This window comes from Lasioglossum baleicum, chromosome 17 (assembly GCF_051020765.1).
Source record: "Lasioglossum baleicum chromosome 17, iyLasBale1, whole genome shotgun sequence".
Taxonomy (NCBI): Eukaryota; Metazoa; Arthropoda; class Insecta; order Hymenoptera; family Halictidae; genus Lasioglossum; species Lasioglossum baleicum.
The window spans coordinates 4,679,788-4,706,422 of record NC_134945.1 but is presented as its reverse complement, the minus strand read 5'-3'; the positions used below and the strand labels follow the sequence as shown (position 1 = coordinate 4,706,422).

The window sequence follows — 26,635 nt, the reverse complement described above, 5'->3', positions numbered from 1 at the left end:
TGGTAAAACAGGTACAGGTGTTATATGTGAGACGCCAGGTGTGAACGTCGCCTGTGGATTTGCGACTAGAGCAGAAGTGGCCTTGTTAATGTTTACATTATCATTTCCCGAAACGATTTGTGTACTCGGGATGGACAAAGAAACAGTTGATGTACTCGGGATAGGCAGAGACACAGACGGTAAATCCATAGTAGAGTCAGAGTTTAGAGCCGTTTTGTCAACACCTTTACAGAATCTAGCAAGGTGTCCTTCCTCTTTACAAATGAAACATGAAAGTTTTTCACCAGATGGATATATCCAATAATTGGTGCCGTCATAATTAATTTCCAAGATAGGCGGCAACTTGCTGATGTCGTCTGGGTGTATATAGATCTGTCTACGAAAACTGAGGATGTGCGCAAATCCAGGATCACCCATTCCGGATCTAATGAACGTTATTTGCGAAACAGGTCGAATATTCTTCTTTATAAGTTCGTCACTTATAACATTATGCGGAATGATAGGACAGACATTCGATATTATAATTCTTTTGGCTTTAGATATTAAAGGACGAACCTCTAATGCAGGCGTGGGCAATTTTACCTCAATTGAGGCAAAACTGTCCCCACCGCAGCGCCCACTGTCCCCCACCAGCATCCGTCGTTGCTATGTAGGAAGGACGCGTTTCGCTTGTCGCAAGCAGTGCGCAGGCCTCGTGCAGCAGAGCCACGAGGAGCGCCACCGAAAGGAAGCTTGGTGGGGGAAGCAGGCGTTTGAGGGGCTCCACCCGTGCCCACGCCTGCTCTAATGTATGGTGTCCAATATGTATTTTGGCATGAGAATCAGTGAGTTTGTCTGCAAAATCTTTAGAGTTGAGATAAAAGCAGACACGACCATGCGAAATTCTCGAAACAAATCTTATGTTCTTTGAGTCTGTTAATTTACTCAATGCTAATACATATTCTTGAATAGAGATACCTTCTACCGCATCGAAAACAATTGCTTGCTCCTTAGTAGGAAATTGTACTTGAGTGGTTATTTGCGCATAAGACGCTTTGATCGATGTATTGGCCATCTTTAGAATCTTTACACTTGATTTACAAGACGTTGAGATTTTGAAACACACTTATACAAGTGCCTCTGACGGCAGAGACACAAGTATAGTCACAAAAAAAAACCCACTTAGGTGATAGCAGCTCTGATTATAAATCTATCAATATGCAATTTAGACTTTTCACACCACGCGAACAATTCACTAGTCGTCGCCGTACACGCGAGCACGAAAATGTAAACACGTCCGACCTCAGTGACGGCTAACGCCAAGCTCCAACGCACAGTTTGTCGAGTATGTATGTATAAGATTTGTGTATACATATTTATGCACTTAAGGTCGCGCGACCGTCATATCAAATCTAATGTGCTCTAAATTAATATAATACAAAATCTCAAAAGAACCTTTTGGTACTGTTTTTAATACTCAATTGAAAGATTGTAAATATTTAAACAATATTAAAAAACTAAATATATAATTTATAAGAATAAATTTTTTTTATAAGAAAAGAGACCCCCCTATATTAGAAAAGGAAAAAGTTGTTCAAAAACGTGAGTCCCCGGACGCGAATAAAAATTACGAATAAAATTTTATTCGAAGAAAAGTTCGAATAAATTTTTATTCGAATAACCTAGCGAATAAAAATTTTTTCGAATAACCCAGCGAATGAAAATTTATTCGTAAAGCATCAGCGACGTGTGTGTATGTATATGATAAATGTGTGAGTGCAGTCTAAAGAGTAGAGAGTTGTTCAATAAGAACCAATAAATAACTGGATTACGTAAATAAAACACTGGAAAGAATTCGTAGAGGAATTGTGAAAGAACAATCTTTATTGGACGATACTGTTGCCTAGTTCGGCCAACGACAGACTACTGACTCCCTCTGCGATTTGTTTTCTACTGGATCCTTTATACCGAGAACGTCTAGAGATCATAAATCGGCTGCTTTCTGGCTATTTACGAACATCGTATGGGCAGTGATGACCGGGACGTCTCGTTTCTCTGTCTGTTCAATTGCACCCATCACAGTCCAACCCAGGTAGGTTTCGACGGCCACTAATCCACACTTCAAAATATGCCGTCTTCCTGTCATCAATTTCCCTGCGATATCTGCTCCAACAAGCACTGAGATTGCTTCATCACTCTTGTCTATGTCGAAGATTTTGATATTCAACGCCTCAAGTTCTTTTTTCCATGGCCCACCTTTGACAGCGGGGATCGCCTCACAAATCACGTTCTGATCGAAGGCGTTGAAATTGCATTTAAAATCTTCTTCTAAATTGCTCACACGAATCAGATACCTGTTGTGTTTCACTGTCCCCGATTTTTCACCGCCGAAAAGTGAATGATTCATTAGTTGTTCGGCAATCGGCTGATAACCCAACCGAGTCGCGGCTGCCTTTGTAACGTATGATCTTTGTGACCCATCGTCAATAAGCATCGTCACTGTTTTCTTCTGATCTCCGTTGTACAATATCACTCGCAATGTCTTTAGGTAAACTTCGGGATCACTGGCCACATTCGCGAGATTTTTTTCTTCTGCCACCTTCGCGACATTGTTATTCACAGTCTGTGTTTTCTGCACGAACGGGCACATTAAAAGTACGTGCCGTCAGGAACACCACGCGCACTTCAAATTTAACCGGCACTTTTTATAACGATGTCCAACATTAAGACAGTTAAAACAGGCGTTCTTTTGTTTCACGGAATTTTGCCTTTCGGTTCATTCTTTTGGCCTGTTCACAAACAGCACTTTCATGATCACTTGCAGCACAAAATAGACACTGTAGCATGTATAGAATATTCTAGAAGAAATTTAGAATCGACAAGCTTCTAAAAGCTTCTAGAAGCATAGTTTGTAGACGACCGAGGTGAGGTAGCGACGTAAGGGGAGCGCGCGGAAAGACGAATCGCGCTTAACGACCGCTGTTGATTTCACGTACGCGGATAGTAACGGATTTATATAAATAGAGGGTTCACGGAGGGACTCGGCCTATTTCGCTATTCCGAGCGAGAGGACGAGGTAAGGACCACGGCCGCTCTTGGTTAGCAGTAGCGCCCCGGCAGGAGAGTACGGCGATAATACCTGGACGCCTGCCGGGAGAACGGGAGAGGACGGGAGCAGTGATGCCAGAATCGGGGACGCGAGGACGCTTCCCCTCCAGCACAGGTTCCCCCTCTCTGACGGACCGTCCTCGCCGTAGCTTCTGCTGCGCACGCGCTACACACGAACGTACTTCTACTCTGCCCATGTGAGTGCATGCTCGATTGCACGCGCGCTACACAAACAAGCGTACCTCTACCATGTCCGTGTGACTACCTGCTCGACCGAACGCGTCGGCGACGCGTTCCTTCGATTTTCGCCAATTTTCATGTTGCCGAAGTTTCGGAAGCACGAATCGGAAAGTCGGGATCTGGAGACTGCGCGCATTTGAATCCCGGGACGGCGCGGCGCGGCGCGGTGCACATTTTGCTATAACTTTTGATCTAAAAAGATATCGAAGCGAAATTTGGACTAAATTTTTTTTAAAAACCGGGTTTAATGGTTCATCCTAAAATATGTTTTGTATTTCTTAAAAAATTTTTCTCGTTGATTTTTAAAGTTAAGGTAGTCCAGATGGCCCCCAACACAAATTGATTTTTAGTCGAACCATGCTCAATAAACAATTACGAAAAAATTTGTAAATATTCCACTTAATAGCACACATGATTGAGATTTTTTTCAGATTTTTCAGATTATGCAGACATGTTTAAAAAAATTGAAAATCTCGAAACATTCAAAGAAAATGCATATTTCGTATTGAACTTTTCGAGATACCAGTTTTATAAAAATTCATTAATCCGATATTATTGAAACAATTGTCCTTAATTTTTCTCAGAATTTTTTATAAATTGTTTCGTTGTTAAAAAATCAAAATCAATTTTTTCGATACTTCTTTGTTGATGTATTATGTAATACTGAATATTTTTATAATCAGAAAAATAATGTACAGACTTGATAATGCAATATAAAATATTTTATTTACGTTATATTTCAATATACATATGTGCATCACTCCTAACAATTTTGGTAATCACATAATTATTGTAACGACATTTTACATATATCAGGTCGTTAAGTATGAAAATAGACAAATAAAGCACAAATTTCAAACACATTTGTCAAGTTTCATACATCTCCGGTTACGAAAATCGATTTTAAATGGTCCCTGCCTTTCTGTAACATAACAAAAAAAAAAGAAGAATTAGTTAGTCATGATTGCAAAGTATAGAATAAAATATTAATGTATAACTTTATAGTATAGTTTATACTTATCTTTTCTTTGAAGTCATTCTCTTGAATCTGCTAATATTGATTTTACGTTGTCCAGAAAGTCCACTCCAGCTGACACACACGCGATTTTGAATGGGCCTCTGCCTTTCTATAGCATAAAAAACACATAGTTAAAGTTATAATTATATAAAGTACAGAATGAAATATTAATGTAATCATACACTTATCTTTTTTCTTTCAAGTCATTCTTGAATCTGCTAATATTGATTTTACGTTACCGCGATTTTAAATGGTCCTCTGCCTTTCTACAACATAAAAAAACACATAGTCAAAGGTATAATTACAAAGTACTTACAGAATGAAATATTAATGTAACGATACACTTCGCTTTTCTTTGAAGTCATTCTTGAATCTGCTATTTCATTACCGCTGACACTCACGCGTTGCTATATTCAAAGAAAAAGTAGACATAATTAAAATCGTAATTCTAATTGCAATCTTGTAGGACTCAATATAAATAGTAACGTATACTTATCCTTTTTTATCGATGAATATGGTCACTCACTAAAATAAATTCCTAATAAGATAAAAAAATGTTAAAAACCCATTAAAAAGTATTAAAAACGCGACAAAGAAACTGTAGGCTGTTTACTATAATAATAATAATAATAATAATAGTATTTTATTTCCCATTTCGGGGTACAAACGCGGACTTCCGCTCCGCTTACAAACTTCACCTTCCTTATCTCTTCATTCTTAACTTAAATTTACACTTAAACACGAGAGAGAGAGCACACCGTTCACTCATTCCTCACACATTCTTCTTCACTCATTCACACACTCTGGACCCCCGGTTCCGCTGCTCATCCTTTCTCTCATCTCTTCCACTCTCTTCATCCATACTGTTGGCTGTTTACTATATGAACTAAACTATCGAACGATTAACGAAGAAAACACGACCTCACTAGTTCGAAAACGAGTGCAAAGTTAATTGATTATAACTTTGCGAGGGCGATGAATTTTCATATAAATGCTTTCCCGACATAAGGGATAAATGTCTGTCATCGACAGACATGGTGCGACTAGACTCCTGTCTAGCTTTCAAGGATGTGCGCACCACACACATGGAATTTAATAGGCCAGCGCCTATTTTATTCCTTTTTCGAGATTTTATGTCGGGAAGCAAAGAGAAAATTCGCTCGGCCTCGGCATTCGAGTGCGGAAGACATCTGACCCTGTTTATTAGAGAAGTTAAAAGGGGGAAACGAAGAACATGATCACCACCAGAACGGTCGTTTGCCGCTCCGTATCCCGTCGCTGCGCCGTATCCCGTCCCGAGCGCCACTGGCGGAAACTCATGTCGCGCGAAGATATTTTCCTTTCTGGTTCGAAAAAAACGTCGACCATGCAAACTTCACAGGGGATTTCTCAAGATAAAAGTCTGCTCTTTCGCGTGGTATAGTTCAATTTTTCGCTGGACTCTTATTTTTTGAGATAAATTCGAAAATATCCGCAAAAATTGGTGCAAAAGTGGTGTCTCTCCGTCTTTAATCATTGTTTAAACATGTTTAAACAATCATAATGTATTAATATTGGATATCACTGTATTCGGGAAAGTCTACAGAATCTTCTGCTGTAAAGAACAATTCAATATCTTTTAAAGTTGAAAAATATGTCTTTTTTTTAAACTCTGTTTTCTCAAAAACTGGACGTATAGGAAAAAAATTAAAACCAGATTCGGAATCAGCGCGGAAAACTCTACAAGAATCGCATAGTGGGAATGGAAATACTTTTTGGCTGTTGGACAGTGTTATTTTTCTGATTATAAAAATATTCAGTATTACATAATACATCAACAAAGAAGTATCGAAAAAATTGATTTTGATTTTTTAACAACGATACAATTTATAAAAAATTCTGAGAAAAATTAAGGACAATTGTTTCAATGATATCGGACTAATGAATTTTTATAAAACTGGTATCTCGAAAAGTTCAATACGAAATATGCATTTTCTTCGAATGTTTCGAGATTTTCAATTTTTTTAAACATGTCTGCATAATCTGAAAAATCTGAAAAAAATCTCAATCATGTGTGCTATTAAGTGGAATATTTATAAATTTTTTCGTAATTGTTTATTGAGCATGGTTCGACTAAAAATCAATTTGTGTTGGGGGCCTTCTGGACTACCTCAACTTTAAAAATCAACGAGAAAAATTTTTTAAGAAATGCAAAACATATTTTAGGATAAACCATTAAACCCGGTTTTTTAAAAAAAAATTTAGTCCAAATTTCGCTTCGATATCTTTTTTAGATCAAAAGTTATAGCAAAATGTGCACCGCGCCGCGCCGCGCCGCACAGTGGGCCAGATCGACGCGCTAGCTGTTCATGAGCTAAAAAATCAAAGTCCTCATATCGATTTTTAACGAATGTACAACGTTTCTTAAATGTCCATTACATTCGAAACCGATAATATTAATCAAAGTTATTAAAAACTCTCGTTACAATAAGCGTTCAAAGATCAAACTTTTTCAGATACAATTTATCACCGAAAAAATTCCTTTTGTTCATAACGCTGTCCTGGAAAACCTACTGAAGATTAAGTGCTCAATTTTTTTTTTGTATGAAGAATGTATATCTATCTTGAGAACGCACCAGGAACTAAACATTAATGTTCATAATTTGTTATAAAAAAAAATACTTAGTCAACTAAGGATTACTGTCAAAGTTTTTCATCTTTGACAAGGGATAAGTTAAAAGTGTTACATAGTGTCGTGCTCTAACAAAGTGGAACATTTGCAGCAACGTCTCCTCTAAAAAATCCTGCAAATTTCCCACCCAAATCGATCCAAGTTTGGAAATTATGTTGGTTTAAAGCGTCGCGTGCACGCAATTCCGCGGCGAGTCGCGTTGCACGAGACGCATTGACGACCACTCAGCGGCTCTTAAGAGAGTAAAGAAAAAAAAAATGTTTCGTACAAAAAGTAATTAGTAGTCAGTCTTCTACAAATTTCAATACAAAAAATTTCAATAATTTTTGTTTTTTAATAAAAAATGGTGTGCACCTTGATTATTTATTTATAACTACATATTTTTTATTAAATAATGTTATAGCTGACGCCAAGAGGAATCCAACGATATATTTAATGTGGTCTTTATGTTTTGAAATAATGGTGAACAGCCAGTTTTCAAATATTATTCATTATTCACACGAGTTTTCAGACATTTCCGGAGGTATGACAAAAAAATGTTTCGTAAAAAAAGTAATCAGTACTCAGTCTTCTACAAATCTCAATACAAAAAATTTGAATAATTTCTTTTTTTAAATAAAAAATTGTGGTCACCTTCAATATTTATTTATAACTATATATTTTTTATTCAATAATGTTATAGCTGACGTCAAGACGAATCCAACGACCTATTTAATGTGGTATTTATATTTTGAAATAATAGTGAAATAGGCGTGAACAGCTAGCGCGGCGATCTGGCCCACTGTGCGCCGTCCCGGGATTCAAATGCGCGCCGTCTCCAGATCCCGACTTTCCGACTCGTGCTTCCGAAACTTCGGCAACATGAAAATTGGCGAAAATCGAAGGAACGCGTCGCCGACGCGTTCGGTCGAGCAGGTAGTCACACGGACATGGTAGAGGTACGCTTGGTGTGTAGCGCGCGTGCAATCGAGCATGCACTCACACGGGCAGAGTAGAAGTACGTTCGTGTGTAGCGCGTGCGCAGCAGAAGCTACGGCGAGGACGGTCCGTCAGAGAGGGGGAACCTGTGCTGGAGGGGAAGCGTCCTCGCGTCCCCGATTCTGGCATCACTGGACGGGAGTCTGTTCCTGGTCGCTCGTTCGACATGGAGAGTACGGCGATAATACCTGGACGCCTGTCGAACGAGAGAGAACGGGTCAACTCCTGGCCGCCCAGGCCTCGGCAGGAGAGTACGGCGACAATACCTGGACGCCTGCCGAGAGGGAACGAGAGAGTATTCCTGGCCGCTCGTCTCGACAAGGAGAGTACGGCGATAATACCTGGACGCCTTGTCGAGCGAGAGAGGGGACAGAGGACCTTCTAGACGTTTGTGAGAGGGAGGATGAGAGAGAGAGAGAGTTTACTTATTCTGTAATTCGAGCAATTGAATTATTCACCTTCTTGTACCTATATTCCTAATCCAAAATAAATTTATTTGTCCAGCATATCCTGTTAATCCCTATCGCTATGGCTACAACACGTTTTATTCTTGGTCTTCGTGGTTAACAAACCAGTTGCTGTTGGAACGTCCGTAGCTGTATGAATTTTTTCCTTTTTCTGTTTCACGCACTCCGTCTTATCCCCCGTCGCAAAACTGAAGCCTTCAACTGCCATGGAAATTCTCATTTCATTCCGGACTTCACCTTCCAAAAATTTTATTAGTTGAACTAACTCCGTCTTCGAATCATCAGACTCTGCTGTCTCTTGCTGTGACAAGGTGTTCAACGGACTGCGTTGCCAAACCCGCAATAAATCTTCCGGAAGCGACTACTCAACGAGAGGAATCAGCATTACTGCGCATTTATCCGTCGTCACGCCGAGAGACTCTAACGCTCTTAAATGTGACTCTATTTTGTCGTATAAACTAGATATCTCCACATTTTTCCCGCGAGACAGCGCTTTAATTTGCAAGTTCTCCCGTCCGAAACGATTTCGTAGACCAGCTATCGCTTTATCATAGTTGCTGTCCGTCGGAGGGAAACTACTCACGAGTTCGTCAGCGCGCGAATTCGGAACCACAGCTTGCAGCAAATATTGGAACTTGTCTTCCTTCACAATTGCCTTGTCACATGTCGTCGTGAATCTTTTTAAATACACTCCAGAATGGCAACCATTCGCGTACATTGCCATCAAATTTGCGCAATTCTATCCTCGGCAATTTGAGAAATTTCTTCTTTTCGTTATGTTCACTTGGCGCACTGAATATTACCGGTGCGTCATATAACGTCGACGAAAACTCATCCATTTCTATCCTCGCGCCGAGGAATTTATTTTTATAATCGTCCGCTTCTTTACATTCATGTTCGATCATCTCATCAGTTGCATCCGGCAACTCGAACATCAAATCCCTCACTTGAATGTCTGTTTCTTCTAAATCCTTCATCTTTAGTTCGAGCATCTGAAACGCAACTCTCGTGGCCTTGTGGTCGGAGGTTGCCCCGAGAGTATCTTTGACAGCGTTCAGCGCCTTCGTGAAGCCGGTGCGCTGTATAGCCCTCTTCCTTTTCACTTTATGCATTGCACTGATGTAATCCAGTCCTGTCACGGTCGCCAAATGTTCAATATGAACCTATAAATAACTGGATTACGTAAATAAAACACTGGAAGGAATTCGTAGAGGAATTGTGAAAGAACAATCTTTATTTGACGATACTGTTGCCTAGTTCGGCCAACGACAGACTACTGACTCCCACCGGCTACGACCGACGACGACCGACTTCGACCGACCAATACGCGTTTCGGACGCCTCGACCGAACACCTGCGGCCGCAACAGTGCTGCCAGATCGTCTCCAGACGGAGACGAGGTACTCTCCTCCTTTTCCCCTTCCACTATCCTATTCCATCGCTATCTAACCGAGGATTGAATGGGGCGAATGGGAGACACGTTGCGCGTGCGCGATGGAGACGCAACAACGACTAAAATTTCGCAGGTTTTAGGTTATTGCCGCGTATCGTATCGTACCTATTATGTACATGTACCTACTTAATGAAATGAATCATGTGGATCGTTCTAAATAGAGACTGTAAACATTCTTTATTATAAATAAAATTAATTGTAACATGTGGGAGTTTCAGTCGTGAAGCGAAGTATGAATGCTTACTATATGTTCAATTGAAAAATCTTGAAATCTGTATGTATTTATGTAGTACTGACACCGACGAGATATAGGAATAGATCTGACACCCAATGCATTTTGGTGTCCGTCGGTATTGGGTTCCTAGCACCCCATTTCCTATATCTCGTCTGTGCTAACACCCCGTTACCATTCAGTGTCAACACCTGTCAACACCTCTATACATAGAATTAGAGAGATGTATTATTCTTATTTCTAGGGGCACAATATTTATAGCCGGGTTAATAGCAAATTATGGATATAATTTAAAGAAAATTATTGCTATCACTGGCATTTTAAGGTGTCGGTACTTCAGATTCCTATGGACACCAAGTCCCATAAGGTGTCAGGTCTATTCCTATATCTCGTCGGTGGTCCTGAGTTACATTCTAGTAAAATCAATAAATCATAATATACAGGGTGTTTACCTACAGGTGGGAGAAAATTTAAGGGGTGGTTCTCGACGATAATATAAGACGAAAATGAAGAATAGAAAAATTGCGATTTCGACTTTGTTATTTAGTTATTAACAATTAAAAATCCGCCTAAAATGCTGCAACACTTCTAACAAAAGTATACGTTGCGTACGTCAGACAGGCGCGCGACTGTCTCGTATCAAGTGACAAACGCATGCATACCTTGGTTCTCATTTGGGGCCCCAGCGAGGTGAAAATGTTTAAAAAATCGGTGGACGACATTGAACCTACCTACTCGTTAAAATCCACAAGGGAATTTTTAATATCCGCCCTATGGAATTATCGAGTAGAAGGGGTCAATGCCCTTTCACTTTTAAATTCTTCTCACACATATCCACAAATCCTTATCCTGCACTATAATTGTTCATAACACCGTACCTAATATACTGGAATAAACGCTCTAGCACTATTTACAATATCATACACACGCACTACAAGTTTACAGAGTCGTGCGATTTCTGCGAACGGAAATCTTCGACGCGTGCGAGAAGAATCGTCCGTACGAGCTAGTATCCGTATGCACACTGATTCAAGACAGCTAATGTGGTCAATGCACACACATGAGATATTTCGCGGTCACAGACAGAATGAGAAAGAATCACGAAATTCGTGAAAACAGGATAGACAATGTATTGGTATAGCAACGCGCGATGTTTGGGCGGTAGTTTGCTGTAGATCTTCATTTGTTTTATCGATCTGGCATCGACCTCATCAGCTGTCTCGAATCAGTGTGCATCAGTGATGCCAAGGCTGTGGTACTGTGGTACTAAACCATACCCCCACCATAGCCTAGTATTGCCCCTACGTATCCTTCCCAACACGCGGGCGCGTTGGAAAACAACGTAGGGGCAATAGTAGGCTATGGTGGGGGTATGGTTTAGTACCACAGTACCACAGCCTTGGCATCAGTGGTGTGCATACGGATGCTAGCTTGTACGGACGATTCTTCTCGCACGCGTCGGAGATATCCGTTCGCAGAAATCACACACGACCTCAAGATGTCCGTTTCGTCTGTGAGCGAGTATCTCGCGACGTAGATCAAGTTCAATAAAGTGCAGTGTTTCAACATTAAAGGATTACCAGTTCTTTACATTTTCCTCATTCCCCTCAGTAAACTTATACTCTCTGTAAACTCGTAGTGCGTGTGTATGATATTGTAAATAGTGCTAGAGCGTTTATTCCAGTATATTAGGTACGGTGTTATGAACAATTATAGTGCAGGATAAGGATTTGTGGATATGTGTGAGAAGAATTTAAAAGTGAAAGGGCATTGACCCCTTCTACTCGATAATTCCATAGGGCGAATATTAAAAATGCCCTTGTGGATTTTAACGAGTAGGTAGGTTCAATGTCGTCCACCGATTTTTTAAACATTTTCACCTCGCTGGGGCCCCAAATGAGAACCAAGGTATGCATGTGTTTGTCACTTGATACGAGACTGTCGCGCGCCATGTCTGACGTACGCAACGTATACTTTTGTTAGAAGTGTTGCAGCATTTTAGGCGGATTTTTAATTGTTAATAACTAAATAACAAAGTCTGCGGAGGTGATACTTAACGGACTTAACAGCTGCCTCCCAGAGTCCGCCGAAGTGAGGAGCGGAAGGAGGATTGAATCTCCAGATAATTCCTTCTCTGGAAGCTGCGGCGAATGGGCCTCCTCCCTGTTTCTCCGATTCGCGTAGAAGGGCACGCAGTTCGTGGTTAGCGCCTACAAAGTTCCGTCCACAATCGCTGTAAAGTTCGGAGCAGCGACCACGCCGTGCCATGAAGCGTCGTAGAGCGGCCAAGAAGGTATCGGTGGACCCATCCGATGCAGCCTCCAGATGTACGGCTTTAGTGACGAGGTAAATGAATACGGCGATGTATCCCTTCGAGGTGAGCTGACCACGGCCCCTATTGGATCTGAGCAGTATTGGTCCAGCGTAGTCAATTCCAGATCTGTAAAAAGGACGACAAGGAGTTAGATTTCCCATTTTTGGTTGTGCAGTTTGACCCTTCCAACGTCTACAAGTGGTGCAATGTCTGATACAGGACTTGACCATATGACGACCCTTGAGGACCCAGCACTCTTGACGCAGAGTAGAGAGAGTCAGTTGAGTTCCCCCGTGGAGGCACCGCTTGTGCGCAGCGTCTACCCACAGCCTTGCCAAGGCAGAGTCGTCTGGAAGTATAGCGGGATGCTTCCTGTCGTAGGTGAGGTTGGTGACCTGGAGGCGGCCGCCAACGCGCAGTACTCCTTCAGGATCTAGGAAAGGACTGAGCTTTGCTAGCCGGCTCTTGGATGGCACCGGTTGGTTTTTCCGGAGAGCCCTGATGTCCTCCATGAAGTGTGCAGCTTGCTCCAGCTGCAATAGAGTGAGTTTACAAGCTTGTATCTCGGAGGCAGTGAGAATTGATTCCGTTTTTCGTTGTCCAGGTCTCCAACGACGACACCAAGCCAGAACTCGTAGTAGGCGAGTCAGGTTAGAAAACCGCTCGATCAAGGAGCATACAGATCCCTCTGGTCGGCGAGCCACGTGATGAATGAGTGGTTCAGTGACTTCGTGGTGAACTTCACTGCCCACAGCCTCCGGAAGGTGTCCGGATGAAGAAAGCCACTCGGGTCCTCGCCACCAAAGCTCGAAGTTTACCATCTCGGTTGGATACAGGCCCCTGGATGCACAGTCTGCAGGGTTCTCGGCACTTCGTACATGATGCCACTTGGCTAGAGGCACCATCCTCTGGATTTCGGCGACTCGGTTGGCCACGTACGTCGGCCAACGAGATGGATGCCCCTGAATCCAGCTGAGTGTCACCGAGGAGTCGGACCAAAGATGTAGGCCGATATCCCGCAAGTCGAGCACCTTGGTGATGTGGTAGACGAGTTTGGCCAACAAGAACGCTGCACAGAGCTCAAGTCTCGGTAGTGAGACCCTCTTCAACGGAGCCACCTTGGATTTGGCGGCGATGAGTGAGACGGTAGCAACTCCTATTTCACCGAGGACTCGAGAGTACACCACAGCCGCATATGCTCGCTCGGAAGCATCAGCAAATCCGTGGATCTCGATAGTTTGCTTGGAGCCACTGACACCCAGCCAGCGTGGGACTCGAATAGGTTGGAGCGTGGGCAGCTGCTGTTGGAACTTCTGCCAGATGAGTTCCTCCCTTTCTGGTAGAGGTGCGTCCCAGTCAATCTTGAGGAGCCACAGAGACTGCATGAGAACCTTTGCGACTATAGTGACGGGAGCCAACCAGCCAAGGGGATCGAAGAGTTGTGCCGTCCCGCTGAGCACCGCTCGCTTAGTGTAGCCAGTGTTCCGGATCGAAGTGGCAGCGGAGACCTGAAAACAGTCAGAGGACGGGAGCCATTGTATACCTAGGACGCTGTGCAATGTGGGAGAGTCCCATTCGACGATTCCCTTCCGCTCGTCGATGGAGAGTCGTTCCAGAAGTTCCCGAGAGTTGGAGGCCCACTTCCTGAGTGGGAATCCACCCGCCATGAGAAGCTCTCGGACCTCAAGTAGTTTCAGACGAGCCTCTAGAAGGGAGTCAGCTCCGGTGAGGACATCGTCCATGTATATGTCCCTCAGTACGGTGTGGGAGCCTCGTGGATACCGTAGCTCTTCCAGTTGGGCGAGTTGATGAAGACATCGGATTGCCAGGTAAGGTGCACAAGCAAGTCCGTAGGTAACAGTGTTGAGCTCGTAATCTAGTATGTTTTCCCTCTTTTCAGATCTCCACACGATCTGCTGCCACCTTCGGTCTTCAGGATGGACGAGAATCTGCCGATACATTTTCTCGATATCGGCTGAGAACACGAATCGGTGTCGCCGCCATCTCAGAAGTACGTCAGCAAGATTAGGCAGTAGATTAGGACCCCGAAGAAGGAAGTCATTGAGTGACTTCCCATTAGCAGAAGGCATTGAGCCGTTGAAGACTACTCGAAGTTTGGTAGTCTTGCTGCTCTCCCGCAGCACTCCGTGATGAGGAAGGTAATAGGAGTTACTGCCGGAAGAAGGTAGAGTCGACGAAATGTGCCCTAGTGCCTCGTAGGTGGTCAAGAAGTCTTGGTAAGCGAGCCTGAACTCCTCAGAGCGTCGGAACCTGGAGCTTAGACCATCAAGAGTTTTCACGGCGGTGTGTCGTGAGTCTCCCAACTCTGGAGTGTCCTTGAACGGCAGCCGCACCATGAAGCGACCATCAGGTAGACGGGCGTAAGTGGTGGAGAAGTGTTCCTCCGCTCGGATGTCGTCTTCCATGCCAGGAATCGTTGCCTCGATTTCCTCCTGCTCCCAGAACCTCGATAAGGAAGCCATGAGTTCCTGGTCTACCCTGCTGTGAAGTACTGGAGCCTCAGCGCGATCAGGCGAACAGTTGGAATTCGACGGTCCAGATCCTCCGGTCAGAATCCAGCCGAAGTGGGTCTCCTGAGCGACTGGAGTGTGTGTCGGCCCTTTCTTGACACCTTCCAAGAGAATGAGGTCGTAGGACTCGGCTCCTAGGAGAATGTCTACAGGATCGGAATGGTGATAAACAGGATCGGCGAGTTTCAACCCCTGAACGTGGGGCCAGGAGCTGGGAGAGGGTAGATTTCGAGGTTGGTACTTGGAGAGTTCTGGAAGAATGTAGGCAGGATCCTCGAAGATTCTCTTTTGCTCGTGATGAGGAGCAATGGCTAGCACAGTCTTCCCCCGAGTGAACTGCGCTCTGGATTTTCCAACGCCACGAAGCGGAATCCTAGCCTGACTTCTTTGGAGGCCGAGTCGTTGAGCAAGAGCTTCTGAGACTAGTGAAACCTCACTGCCGGGATCGATGAGTACGCGGGCGAGGCTGCTTTGTCCGAGTGGGCCTAGAACTAAAACACGAGCGGTACCGAGGATCACCGAAGAGTTACTCACGTGAGTAGATACCTGCTGCACGCAAGCTCCAGATGCATTATTCTCCAGTTTAGATGGAGCTGCTTCGTGTATCAGCGTGTGATGCTTGCCTTCACATCGCTGACATCGCTTCGGGGACTTTCAATCATTAACTTGGTGGTTGCCAAGGCAGTTGAAGCAGATGTTTAATGCACGAACAGCGTCCTTTCGCTCAGAAGGTTCGCTCAGACTTATCCCGGAATTGCTGGCAGTGCTGAATGTAGTGTTGATCCTGGCAAAGGCTGCAGGATCTTCCCGAGGAGCTGGCCTTGGAAACTTGATGGACCTTGAAGCTTTTGGTTGCAGTCTTCTTGATCGTTGCTGACTCTCTTTCACGCGGAGCTTCCAGTTCTTCGCAGGTTTGTATGCGCCCGAGCATAAACTCCCTCAGCTGCTCCATAGTGGGAATGTCCGTTGATAGCTTGACTAAATCCTCCCACTCACGTCGTGACTGTTGATCCAACCTTTGGGTGGTTAATTCCACGATCCAGTCTTCGGCGTTGTTCACAGGTCTGTCAAGGTTTATGAGGGCATCGACGGCATCAAACGTTTCGTCGAAAAGTCGCTGCAATTCGACGGCGGATTCCTTGCGAACTGGAGATAGCTTCGAAAGGAGTCTGATCTGTGCTTGGACCAGCTTTCGACGATTCTCATAGCGGTTTTCAAGTTTCTCCCACGCGACCTGGAAGTTTCCGGTAGTCGTCTTGACATTTTTAAGTAAGGCTGCGGCGCTACCCTTCATGCAAGTTTTGAGATAATGCAGGCGTTCTACAGGCGAAAGAGTAGGGTCCTTAATTATCAGCGATGTAAACAAATCGCGAAAGGACGGCCAGTCCTTGTATTGTCCGTCGAAAGATGGGAGAGGCATTTTTGGCAACACGGCGCGCGACCTCTGAGTGCCCGTTTCGACGACCGTTGCGTTGGAATTCGGAGATTCTCTAACGGTCGCTGATGTCCTGAGGTCCGAAATCATGTCTCTCAGCAATCCAGTCTGTTCCATGTGGACCAGTTGCACTTTTTCGTACTCGTCGTCCTGGATGTATGCATTTTCCTTTAATTTAGGATCCTTTTCAGCGGCGGCTCTGATGGCGGAATCTCCCCTTCGATAATCGGACCATAGCTCTTGGAGGGTAGTCAGGCCAGATTGCAGTAATCCCAGCGAAATGTTGGCCTTTCCCCGTTTTTTGATGTTTGAAACGAGTCGGGAAATCCGTTGGCTGATGAGTTGCTGATTACTGACAAGGTCAGCCATTGTTTGTATTCACGATTTCAAACGCACAGCGGTTAAAAATCACTTGTAAATTTTCAGTGAACTGCAGCACTGAATCCGGCTCGAAGGACCAAATGTTTGAGATCAGACGGGACAATAAACTTCACCGAATTTGGACGAGCACACTTTATTCCGTCTGGCGGTAGTCTCAACAAAACTTTATACAAATTATGTACAACGTTCAGCACAATTGTATGATTGACTGAAGCAATAAAGAATCGAATAAAGTAGTTCCGAAAGAACGTGAGTGTTCACAGCAGCGGTGCTAAGAACGTAGTTAGAAACGAATGATGTTAACCGAAAAAGACTGGTCTGACGACGCGCGACTTTCGTACCGAAGCTAATCAGCGATTGATTCGACGATCGATCAGAAGAGCGGATTCTTCTCTCCGTCGGAACGATGACTTGCGTATCGAACTGCTCGACCAATGGAGTTCACTCAACCAAGTCGATAATCGATCCGACGGTGACAGCCTATAGCGTGGCGCGCTGCTGATCGATCCTCGATCTCGCGACGACGAGCGGAGCAGCCAATCACTGGGCTGCGCGGTGGATCGTGCGTCACGATCTTGCGACACTCGCAGCCAATCCCAAACAAACTAAAAATCTAAAAAACTACACACACACACACACACACACACACACACACATACGAACATTTTGCTGAAAATAGTCTAAAATGACTGCAATGACCATGAAACGTGAAGATCTGCTAAAAAATCGATTTTCGATTTTCGGGGTCATTACAATAACTTCCCTATAAAATCGGGAAGTTAAAAATTGCGATTTCGACTTTGTTATTTAGTTATTAACAATTAAAAATCCGCCTAAAATGCTGCAACACTTCTAACAAAAGTATACGTTGCGTACGTCAGACATGGCGCGCGACAGTCTCGTATCAAGTGACAAACACATGCATACCTTGGTTCTCATTTGGGGCCCCAGCGAGGTGAAAATGTTTAAAAAATCGGTGGACGACATTGAACCTACCTACTCGTTAAAATCCACAAGGGCATTTTTAATATTCGCCCTATGGAATTATCGAGTAGAAGGGGTCAATGCCCTTTCACTTTTAAATTCTTCTCACACATATCCACAAATCCTTATCCTGCACTATAATTGTTCATAACACCGTACCTAATATACTGGAATAAACGCTCTAGCACTATTTACAATATCATACACACGCACTACGAGTTTACAGAGAGTATAAGTTTACTGAGGGGAATGAGGAAAATGTAAAGAACTGGTAATCCTTTAATGTTGAAACACTGCACTTTATTGAACTTGATCTACGTCGCGAGATACTCGCTCACAGACGAAACGGACATCTTGAGGTCGTGTGTGATTTCTGCGAACGGATATCTCCGACGCGTGCGAGAAGAATCGTCCGTACAAGCTAGCATCCGTATGCACACCACTGATGCCAAGGCTGTGGTACTGTGGTACTAAACCATACCCCCACCATAGCCTACTATTGCCCCTACGTTGTTTTCCAACGCGCCCGCGTGTTGGGAAGGATACGTAGGGGCAATACTAGGCTATGGTGGGGGTATGGTTTAGTACCACAGTACCACAGCCTTGGCATCAGTGGTGTGCATACGGATGCTAGCTTGTACGGACGATTCTTCTCGCACGCGTCGGAGATATCCGTTCGCAGAAATCACACACGACCTCAAGATGTCCGTTTCGTCTGTGAGCGAGTATCTCGCGACGTAGATCAAGTTCAATAAAGTGCAGTGTTTCAACATTAAAGGATTACCAGTTCTTTACATTTTCCTCATTCCCCTCAGTAAACTTATACTCTCTGTAAACTCGTAGTGCGTGTGTATGATATTGTAAATAGTGCTAGAGCGTTTATTCCAGTATATTAGGTACGGTGTTATGAACAATTATAGTGCAGGATAAGGATTTGTGGATATGTGTGAGAAGAATTTAAAAGTGAAAGGGCATTGACCCCTTCTACTCGATAATTCCATAGGGCGAATATTAAAAATGCCCTTGTGGATTTTAACGAGTAGGTAGGTTCAATGTCGTCCACCGATTTTTTAAACATTTTCACCTCGCTGGGGCCCCAAATGAGAACCAAGGTATGCATGTGTTTGTCACTTGATACGAGACTGTCGCGCGCCATGTCTGACGTACGCAACGTATACTTTTGTTAGAAGTGTTGCAGCATTTTAGGCGGATTTTTAATTGTTAATAACTAAATAACAAAGTCGAAATCGCAATTTTTAACTTCCCGATTTTATAGGGAAGTTATTGTAATGACCCCGAAAATCGAAAATCGATTTTTTAGCAGATCTTCACGTTTCATGGTCATTGCAGTCATTTTAGACTATTTTCAGCAAAATGTTCGTATGTGTGTGTGTGTGTGTGTGTGTGTGTGTGTGTGTAGTTTTTTAGATTTTTAGTTTGTTTGGGATTGGCTGCGAGTGTCGCAAGATCGTGACGCACGATCCACCGCGCAGCCCAGTGATTGGCTGCTCCGCTCGTCGTCGCGAGATCGAGGATCGATCAGCAGCGCGCCACGCTATAGGCTGTCACCGTCGGATCGATTATCGACTTGGTTGAGTGAACTCCATTGGTCGAGCAGTTCGATACGCAAGTCATCGTTCCGACGGAGAGAAGAATCCGCTCTTCTGATCGATCGTCGAATCAATCGCTGATTAGCTTCGGTACGAAAGTCGCGCGTCGTCAGACCAGTCTTTTTCGGTTAACATCATTCGTTTCTAACTACGTTCTCAGCACCGCTGCTGTGAACACTCACGTTCTTTCGGAACTACTTTATTCGATTCTTTATTGCTTCAGTCAATCATACAATTGTGCTGAACGTTGTACATAATTTGTATAAAGTTTTGTTGAGACTACCGCCAGACGGAATAAAGTGTGCTCGTCCAAATTCGGTGAAGTTTATTGTCCCGTCTGATCTCAAACATTTGGTCCTTCGAGCCGGATTCAGTGCTGCAGTTCACTGAAAATTTACAAGTGATTTTTAACCGCTGTGCGTTTGAAATCGTGAATACAAACAATGGCTGACCTTGTCAGTAATCAGCAACTCATCAGCCAACGGATTTCCCGACTCGTTTCAAACATCAAAAAACGGGGAAAGGCCAACATTTCGCTGGGATTACTGCAATCTGGCCTGACTACCCTCCAAGAGCTATGGTCCGATTATCGAAGGGGAGATTCCGCCATCAGAGCCGCCGCTGAAAAGGATCCTAAATTAAAGGAAAATGCATACATCCAGGACGACGAGTACGAAAAAGTGCAACTGGTCCACATGGAACAGACTGGATTGCTGAGAGACATGATTTCGGACCTCAGGACATCAGCGACCGTTAGAGAATCTCCGAATTCCAACGCAACGGTCGTCGAAACGGGCACTCAGAGGTCGCGCGCCGTGTTGCCAAAAATGCCTCTCCCATCTTTCGACGGACAATACAAGGACTGGCCGTCCTTTCGCGATTTGTTTACATCGCTGATAATTAAGGACCCTACTCTTTCGCCTGTAGAACGCCTGCATTATCTCAAAACTTGCATGAAGGGTAGCGCCGCAGCCTTACTTAAAAATGTCAAGACGACTACCGGAAACTTCCAGGTCGCGTGGGAGAAACTTGAAAACCGCTATGAGAATCGTCGAAAGCTGGTCCAAGCACAGATCAGACTCCTTTCGAAGCTATCTCCAGTTCGCAAGGAATCCGCCGTCGAATTGCAGCGACTTTTCGACGAAACGTTTGATGCCGTCGATGCCCTCATAAACCTTGACAGACCTGTGAACAACGCCGAAGACTGGATCGTGGAATTAACCACCCAAAGGTTGGATCAACAGTCACGACGTGAGTGGGAGGATTTAGTCAAGCTATCAACGGACATTCCCACTATGGAGCAGCTGAGGGAGTTTATGCTCGGGCGCATACAAACCTGCGAAGAACTGGAAGCTCCGCGTGAAAGAGAGTCAGCAACGATCAAGAAGACTGCAACCAAAAGCTTCAAGGTCCATCAAGTTTCCAAGGCCAGCTCCTCGGGAAGATCCTGCAGCCTTTGCCAGGATCAACACTACATTCAGCACTGCCAGCAATTCCGGGATAAGTCTGAGCGAACCTTCTGAGCGAAAGGACGCTGTTCGTGCATTAAACATCTGCTTCAACTGCCTTGGCAACCACCAAGTTAATGATTGAAAGTCCCCGAAGCGATGTCAGCGATGTGAAGGCAAGCATCACACGCTGATACACGAAGCAGCTCCATCTAAACTGGAGAATAATGCATCTGGAGCTTGCGTGCAGCAGGTATCTACTCACGTGAGTAACTCTTCGGTGATCCTCGGTACCGCTCGTGTTTTAGTTCTAGGCCCACTCGGACAAAGCAGCCTCGCCCGCGTACTCATCGATCCCGGCAGTGAGGTTTCACTAGTCTCAGAAGCTCTTGCTCAACGACTCGGCCTCCAAAGAAGTCAGGCTAGGATTCCGCTTCGTGGCGTTGGAAAATCCAGAGCGCAGTTCACTCGGGGGAAGACTGTGCTAGCCATTGCTCCTCATCACGAGCAAAAGAGAATCTTCGAGGATCCTGCCTACATTCTTCCAGAACTCTCCAAGTACCAACCTCGAAATCTACCCTCTCCCAGCTCCTGGCCCCACGTTCAGGGGTTGAAACTCGCCGATCCTGTTTATCACCATTCCGATCCTGTAGACATTCTCCTAGGAGCCGAGTCCTACGACCTCATTCTCTTGGAAGGTGTCAAGAAAGGGCCGACACACACTCCAGTCGCTCAGGAGACCCACTTCGGCTGGATTCTGACCGGAGGATCTGGACCGTCGAATTCCAACTGTTCGCCTGATCGCGCTGAGGCTCCAGTACTTCACAGCAGGGTAGACCAGGAACTCATGGCTTCCTTATCGAGGTTCTGGGAGCAGGAGGAAATCGAGGCAACGATTCCTGGCATGGAAGACGACATCCGAGCGGAGGAACACTTCTCCACCACTTACGCCCGTCTACCTGATGGTCGCTTCATGGTGCGGCTGCCGTTCAAGGACACTCCAGAGTTGGGAGACTCACGACACACCGCCGTGAAAACTCTTGATGGTCTAAGCTCCAGGTTCCGACGCTCTGAGGAGTTCAGGCTCGCTTACCAAGACTTCTTGACCACCTACGAGGCACTAGGGCACATTTCGTCGACTCTACCTTCTTCCGGCAGTAACTCCTATTACCTTCCTCATCACGGAGTGCTGCGGGAGAGCAGCAAGACTACCAAACTTCGAGTAGTCTTCAACGGCTCAATGCCTTCTGCTAATGGGAAGTCACTCAATGACTTCCTTCTTCGGGGTCCTAATCTACTGCCTAATCTTGCTGACGTACTTCTGAGATGGCGGCGACACCGATTCGTGTTCTCAGCCGATATCGAGAAAATGTATCGGCAGATTCTCGTCCATCCTGAAGACCGAAGGTGGCAGCAGATCGTGTGGAGATCTGAAAAGAGGGAAAACATACTAGATTACGAGCTCAACACTGTTACCTACGGACTTGCTTGTGCACCTTACCTGGCAATCCGATGTCTTCATCAACTCGCCCAACTGGAAGAGCTACGGTATCCACGAGGCTCCCACACCGTACTGAGGGACATATACATGGACGATGTCCTCACCGGAGCTGACTCCCTTCTAGAGGCTCGTCTGAAACTACTTGAGGTCCGAGAGCTTCTCATGGCGGGTGGATTCCCACTCAGGAAGTGGGCCTCCAACTCTCGGGAACTTCTGGAACGACTCTCCATCGACGAGCGGAAGGGAATCGTCGAATGGGACTCTCCCACATTGCACAGCGTCCTAGGTATACAATGGCTCCCGTCCTCTGACTGTTTTCAGGTCTCCGCTGCCACTTCGATCCGGAACACTGGCTACACTAAGCGAGCGGTGCTCAGCGGGACGGCACAACTCTTCGATCCCCTTGGCTGGTTGGCTCCCGTCACTATAGTCGCAAAGGTTCTCATGCAGTCTCTGTGGCTCCTCAAGATTGACTGGGACGCACCTCTACCAGAAAGGGAGGAACTCATCTGGCAGAAGTTCCAACAGCAGCTGCCCACGCTCCAACCTATTCGAGTCCCACGCTGGCTGGGTGTCAGTGGCTCCAAGCAAACTATCGAGATCCACGGATTTGCTGATGCTTCCGAGCGAGCATATGCGGCTGTGGTGTACTCTCGAGTCCTCGGTGAAATAGGAGTTGCTACCGTCTCACTCATCGCCGCCAAATCCAAGGTGGCTCCGTTGAAGAGGGTCTCACTACCGAGACTTGAGCTCTGTGCAGCGTTCTTGTTGGCCAAACTCGTCTACCACATCACCAAGGTGCTCGACTTGCGGGATATCGGCCTACATCTTTGGTCCGACTCCTCGGTGACACTCAGCTGGATTCAGGGGCATCCATCTCGTTGGCCGACGTACGTGGCCAACCGAGTCGCCGAAATCCAGAGGATGGTGCCTCTAGCCAAGTGGCATCATGTACGAAGTGCCGAGAACCCTGCAGACTGTGCATCCAGGGGCCTGTATCCAACCGAGATGGTAAACTTCGAGCTTTGGTGGCGAGGACCCGAGTGGCTTTCTTCATCCGGACACCTTCCGGAGGCTGTGGGCAGTGAAGTTCACCACGAAGTCACTGAACCACTCATTCATCACGTGGCTCGCCGACCAGAGGGATCTGTATGCTCCTTGATCGAGCGGTTTTCTAACCTGACTCGCCTACTACGAGTTCTGGCTTGGTGTCGTCGTTGGAGACCTGGACAACGAAAAACGGAATCAATTCTCACTGCCTCCGAGATACAAGCTTGTAAACTCACTCTATTGCAGCTGGAGCAAGCTGCACACTTCATGGAGGACATCAGGGCTCTCCGGAAAAACCAACCGGTGCCATCCAAGAGCCGGCTAGCAAAGCTCAGTCCTTTCCTAGATCCTGAAGGAGTACTGCGCGTTGGCGGCCGCCTCCAGGTCACCAACCTCACCTACGACAGGAAGCATCCCGCTATACTTCCAGACGACTCTGCCTTGGCAAGGCTGTGGGTAGACGCTGCGCACAAGCGGTGCCTCCACGGGGGAACTCAACTGACTCTCTCTACTCTGCGTCAAGAGTGCTGGGTCCTCAAGGGTCGTCATATGGTCAAGTCCTGTATCAGACATTGCACCACTTGTAGACGTTGGAAGGGTCAAACTGCACAACCAAAAATGGGAAATCTAACTCCTTGTCGTCCTTTTTACAGATCTGGAATTGACTACGCTGGACCAATACTGCTCAGATCCAATAGGGGCCGTGGTCAGCTCACCTCGAAGGGATACATCGCCGTATTCATTTACCTCGTCACTAAAGCCGTACATCTGGAGGCTGCATCGGATGGGTCCACCGATACCTTCTTGGCCGCTCTACGACGCTTCATGGCACGGCGTGGTCGCTGCTCCGAACTTTACAGCGATTGTGGACGGAACTTTGTAGGCGCTAACCACGAACTGCGTGCCCTTCTACGCGAATCGGAGAAACAGGGAGGAGGCCCATTCGCCGCAGCTTCCAGAGAAGGAATTATCTGGAGATTCAATCCTCCTTCCGCTCCTCACTTCGGCGGACTCTGGGAGGCAGCTGTTAAGTCCGTTAAGTATCACCTCCGCAGAATCATTGGCGAGCAGAGATTGACCTTCGAGGAGCTGACCACGCTTCTGACGGGTATCGAAGCTTGTCTCAATTCCAGACCTTTGTTGCCTCTTTCAGACGACCCTGAGGATCCAGTTGCTCTAACGCCTGGTCACTTCTTGATCGGAGAACCTCTCACCGCAATCCCGGAGCCCAGCCTCGAGGACATTCCAGCAGCACGCTTGTCTCGTTGGCAATTATTGCAACAAATGCAACAACATTTCTGGAAGCGCTGGTCACGGGAGTACTTAAATTCACTGCAAACTCGAGGCAAATGGCAAAGTGACAAGGCACTAATCAAGGCCGGAATCCTCTGCCTTATAAAAAGTGAACTTCTTCCTCCTACTCAAACGCCTCTCGCTCGCGTAGTAGACGTACACCCGGGACCAGACGCTTCTATTCGAATCGCAACTGTTCGTACTGCCAAGTCGCAATTTCTTAGGCCTGTGCACAAGCTAATTCCCTTACTAGCGCCGGACGATGCTGAGACAGATGCTGGAAGGCAACCCGAGGCAGGTGTATCACGTGATTCTTCCACTTCGCTTCTGTGAAATTTCGAGCGCGTTTCCATTTTTAGGTTAAGCATTGTACAATTCGCGTCACCAATTAACTAGCGATATCATTTACTTAGGGTAGTTTCACTCACCTCATTATTCACTTCATTTTAATTGTCTCCATCTCGGCAATCATGAGCACTGTAAATTTCCATTTTTTCACTCGCGTCTCATCGTCCATTTACTACGTCGCACGTTGCCAACCCATTCATTCTTCTCAATTTCGTCAATGAATGACGAGGCGGGCGGAATGTTTGGGATTGGCTGCGAGTGTCGCAAGATCGTGACGCACGATCCACCGCGCAGCCCAGTGATTGGCTGCTCCGCTCGTCGTCGCGAGATCGAGGATCGATCAGCAGCGCGCCACGCTATAGGCTGTCACCGTCGGATCGATTATCGACTTGGTTGAGTGAACTCCATTGGTCGAGCAGTTCGATACGCAAGTCATCGTTCCGACGGAGAGAAGAATCCGCTCTTCTGATCGATCGTCGAATCAATCGCTGATTAGCTTCGGTACGAAAGTCGCGCGTCGTCAGACCAGTCTTTTTCGGTTAACGGCATTCGTTTCTAACTACGTTCTCAGCACCGCCGCTGTGAACAATCACGTTCTTTCGGAACTACTTTATTCGATTCTTTATTGCTTCAGTCAATCATACAATTGTGCTGAACGTTGTACATAATTTGTATAAAGTTTTGTTGAGACTACCGCCAGACGGAATAAAGTGTGCTCGTCCAAATTCGGTGAAGTTTATTGTCCCGTCTGATCTCAAACATAGTTTTTTTCGAAAGGAGTTGATTCTACAATGCAATTTATAGGAGAGAACGGAAAGTTTCCACCGAAGAAACAAACGTAATTACACAAAAAATTTTTTTTTTCATCTTTCTTTTCAACCGCAATTTGTCACGTTAACCTTTTTCCGACGAGCGGTTTGACTCGCGGAAGCCGGTCAACTTCGGGCCTTGCAGGCGCTGAGACCAGGCCGCGTGCAAGCCGAGTACACGCGGTCCGCCCGAGACAAACGAGACTCGAGGATTCGACGATTTCCTCACGACAAACGAAAGGTTCGGGCGCCAGGCACCGCAAGGATGCCACACGAAACGCGGAACAAGGCTCGAGCTCGGAGAAGCCGAGGTCGAGAGTCGAATCTTCGAGATACGCGGATCGAAAACGACGTCGCGACTGGGCCAGATGGCTCGAGCACGGGATGACTAGGACAGCCCTCTCGGCAGGACGGATCTCACAGGGAATCGAGTAATTCGACTACGATATGGTCTCGAGCTATTTATTGTAGCAGTCGTTAAATTACAAAATCTGCGGCCACGTGACCGCGACCCGAGAGCCCGCGCTCTTCATACAAGATAGCGAGAAGATGGTCGTTCGCCGCGCGGTTGTCTTACCGATTTTGCTCGCACGATACCGCTGACAATTACCGTGATTTCGTTCGCAACGAACTTCGGAAACGCGAGGCGCAGATGACCGGCGAACTGCGAGACTGTCGCGGTGACTTCCGCCCGTGATTCGCCCCGACGCGTACGCTAACAATTACGGGATCGAACGCCGACGAAAACCCTACGATGTTCGGCGAGAGACACAGGATTCGAGAAAC

At 45.8% G+C, this 26,635-nt stretch overlaps 2 protein-coding genes across 2 annotated transcripts; one reads left to right on the top strand and one right to left on the bottom strand.

The window, feature by feature from the left end:
* Positions 1 to 8,507: 8,507 nt before the first annotated feature.
* On the bottom strand, positions 8,508 to 15,652 carry LOC143217532 (uncharacterized). Its single transcript, XM_076441916.1, has 6 exons — positions 15,614 to 15,652; positions 12,199 to 15,536; positions 9,773 to 9,890; positions 9,265 to 9,624; positions 8,850 to 9,116; positions 8,508 to 8,762 (listed from the first exon to the last, which is right to left on the bottom strand). The coding sequence occupies exons 1-6, from the start codon at positions 15,650 to 15,652 to the stop codon at positions 8,508 to 8,510; spliced, it is 4,377 nt and encodes a 1,458-aa protein (XP_076298031.1).
* A 5,333-nt stretch (positions 15,653 to 20,985) lies between these two features.
* Positions 20,986 to 25,895, top strand: LOC143217531 (uncharacterized). The gene is made up of 2 exons (XM_076441915.1): positions 20,986 to 21,024; positions 21,102 to 25,895. Exons 1-2 carry the CDS (start codon positions 20,986 to 20,988, stop codon positions 25,023 to 25,025), a joined length of 3,963 nt encoding a protein of 1,320 aa, XP_076298030.1. The 3' UTR covers positions 25,026 to 25,895.
* Positions 25,896 to 26,635: the final 740 nt, after the last annotated feature.

Excerpts from the sequence above, each read along its gene's own strand:
- LOC143217532 (XM_076441916.1), bottom strand. The coding sequence starts at position 15,652 with ATGATTGAAAGTCCCCGAAGCGATGTCAGCGATGTGAAG. Across the intron at positions 9,625-9,772 it reads ACGCGTATTGGTCGGTCGAA|GTTCATATTGAACATTTGGC; the intron begins GTCGGTCGTCGT and ends AGTTATTTATAG. Across the intron at positions 8,763-8,849 it reads TGACGACGGATAAATGCGCA|CAAGAGACAGCAGAGTCTGA; the intron begins GTAATGCTGATT and ends ACCTTGTCACAG.
- LOC143217531 (XM_076441915.1), top strand. The coding sequence starts at position 20,986 with ATGATTGAAAGTCCCCGAAGCGATGTCAGCGATGTGAAG. Across the intron at positions 21,025-21,101 it reads GCGATGTCAGCGATGTGAAG|GTATCTACTCACGTGAGTAA; the intron begins GCAAGCATCACA and ends TGCGTGCAGCAG.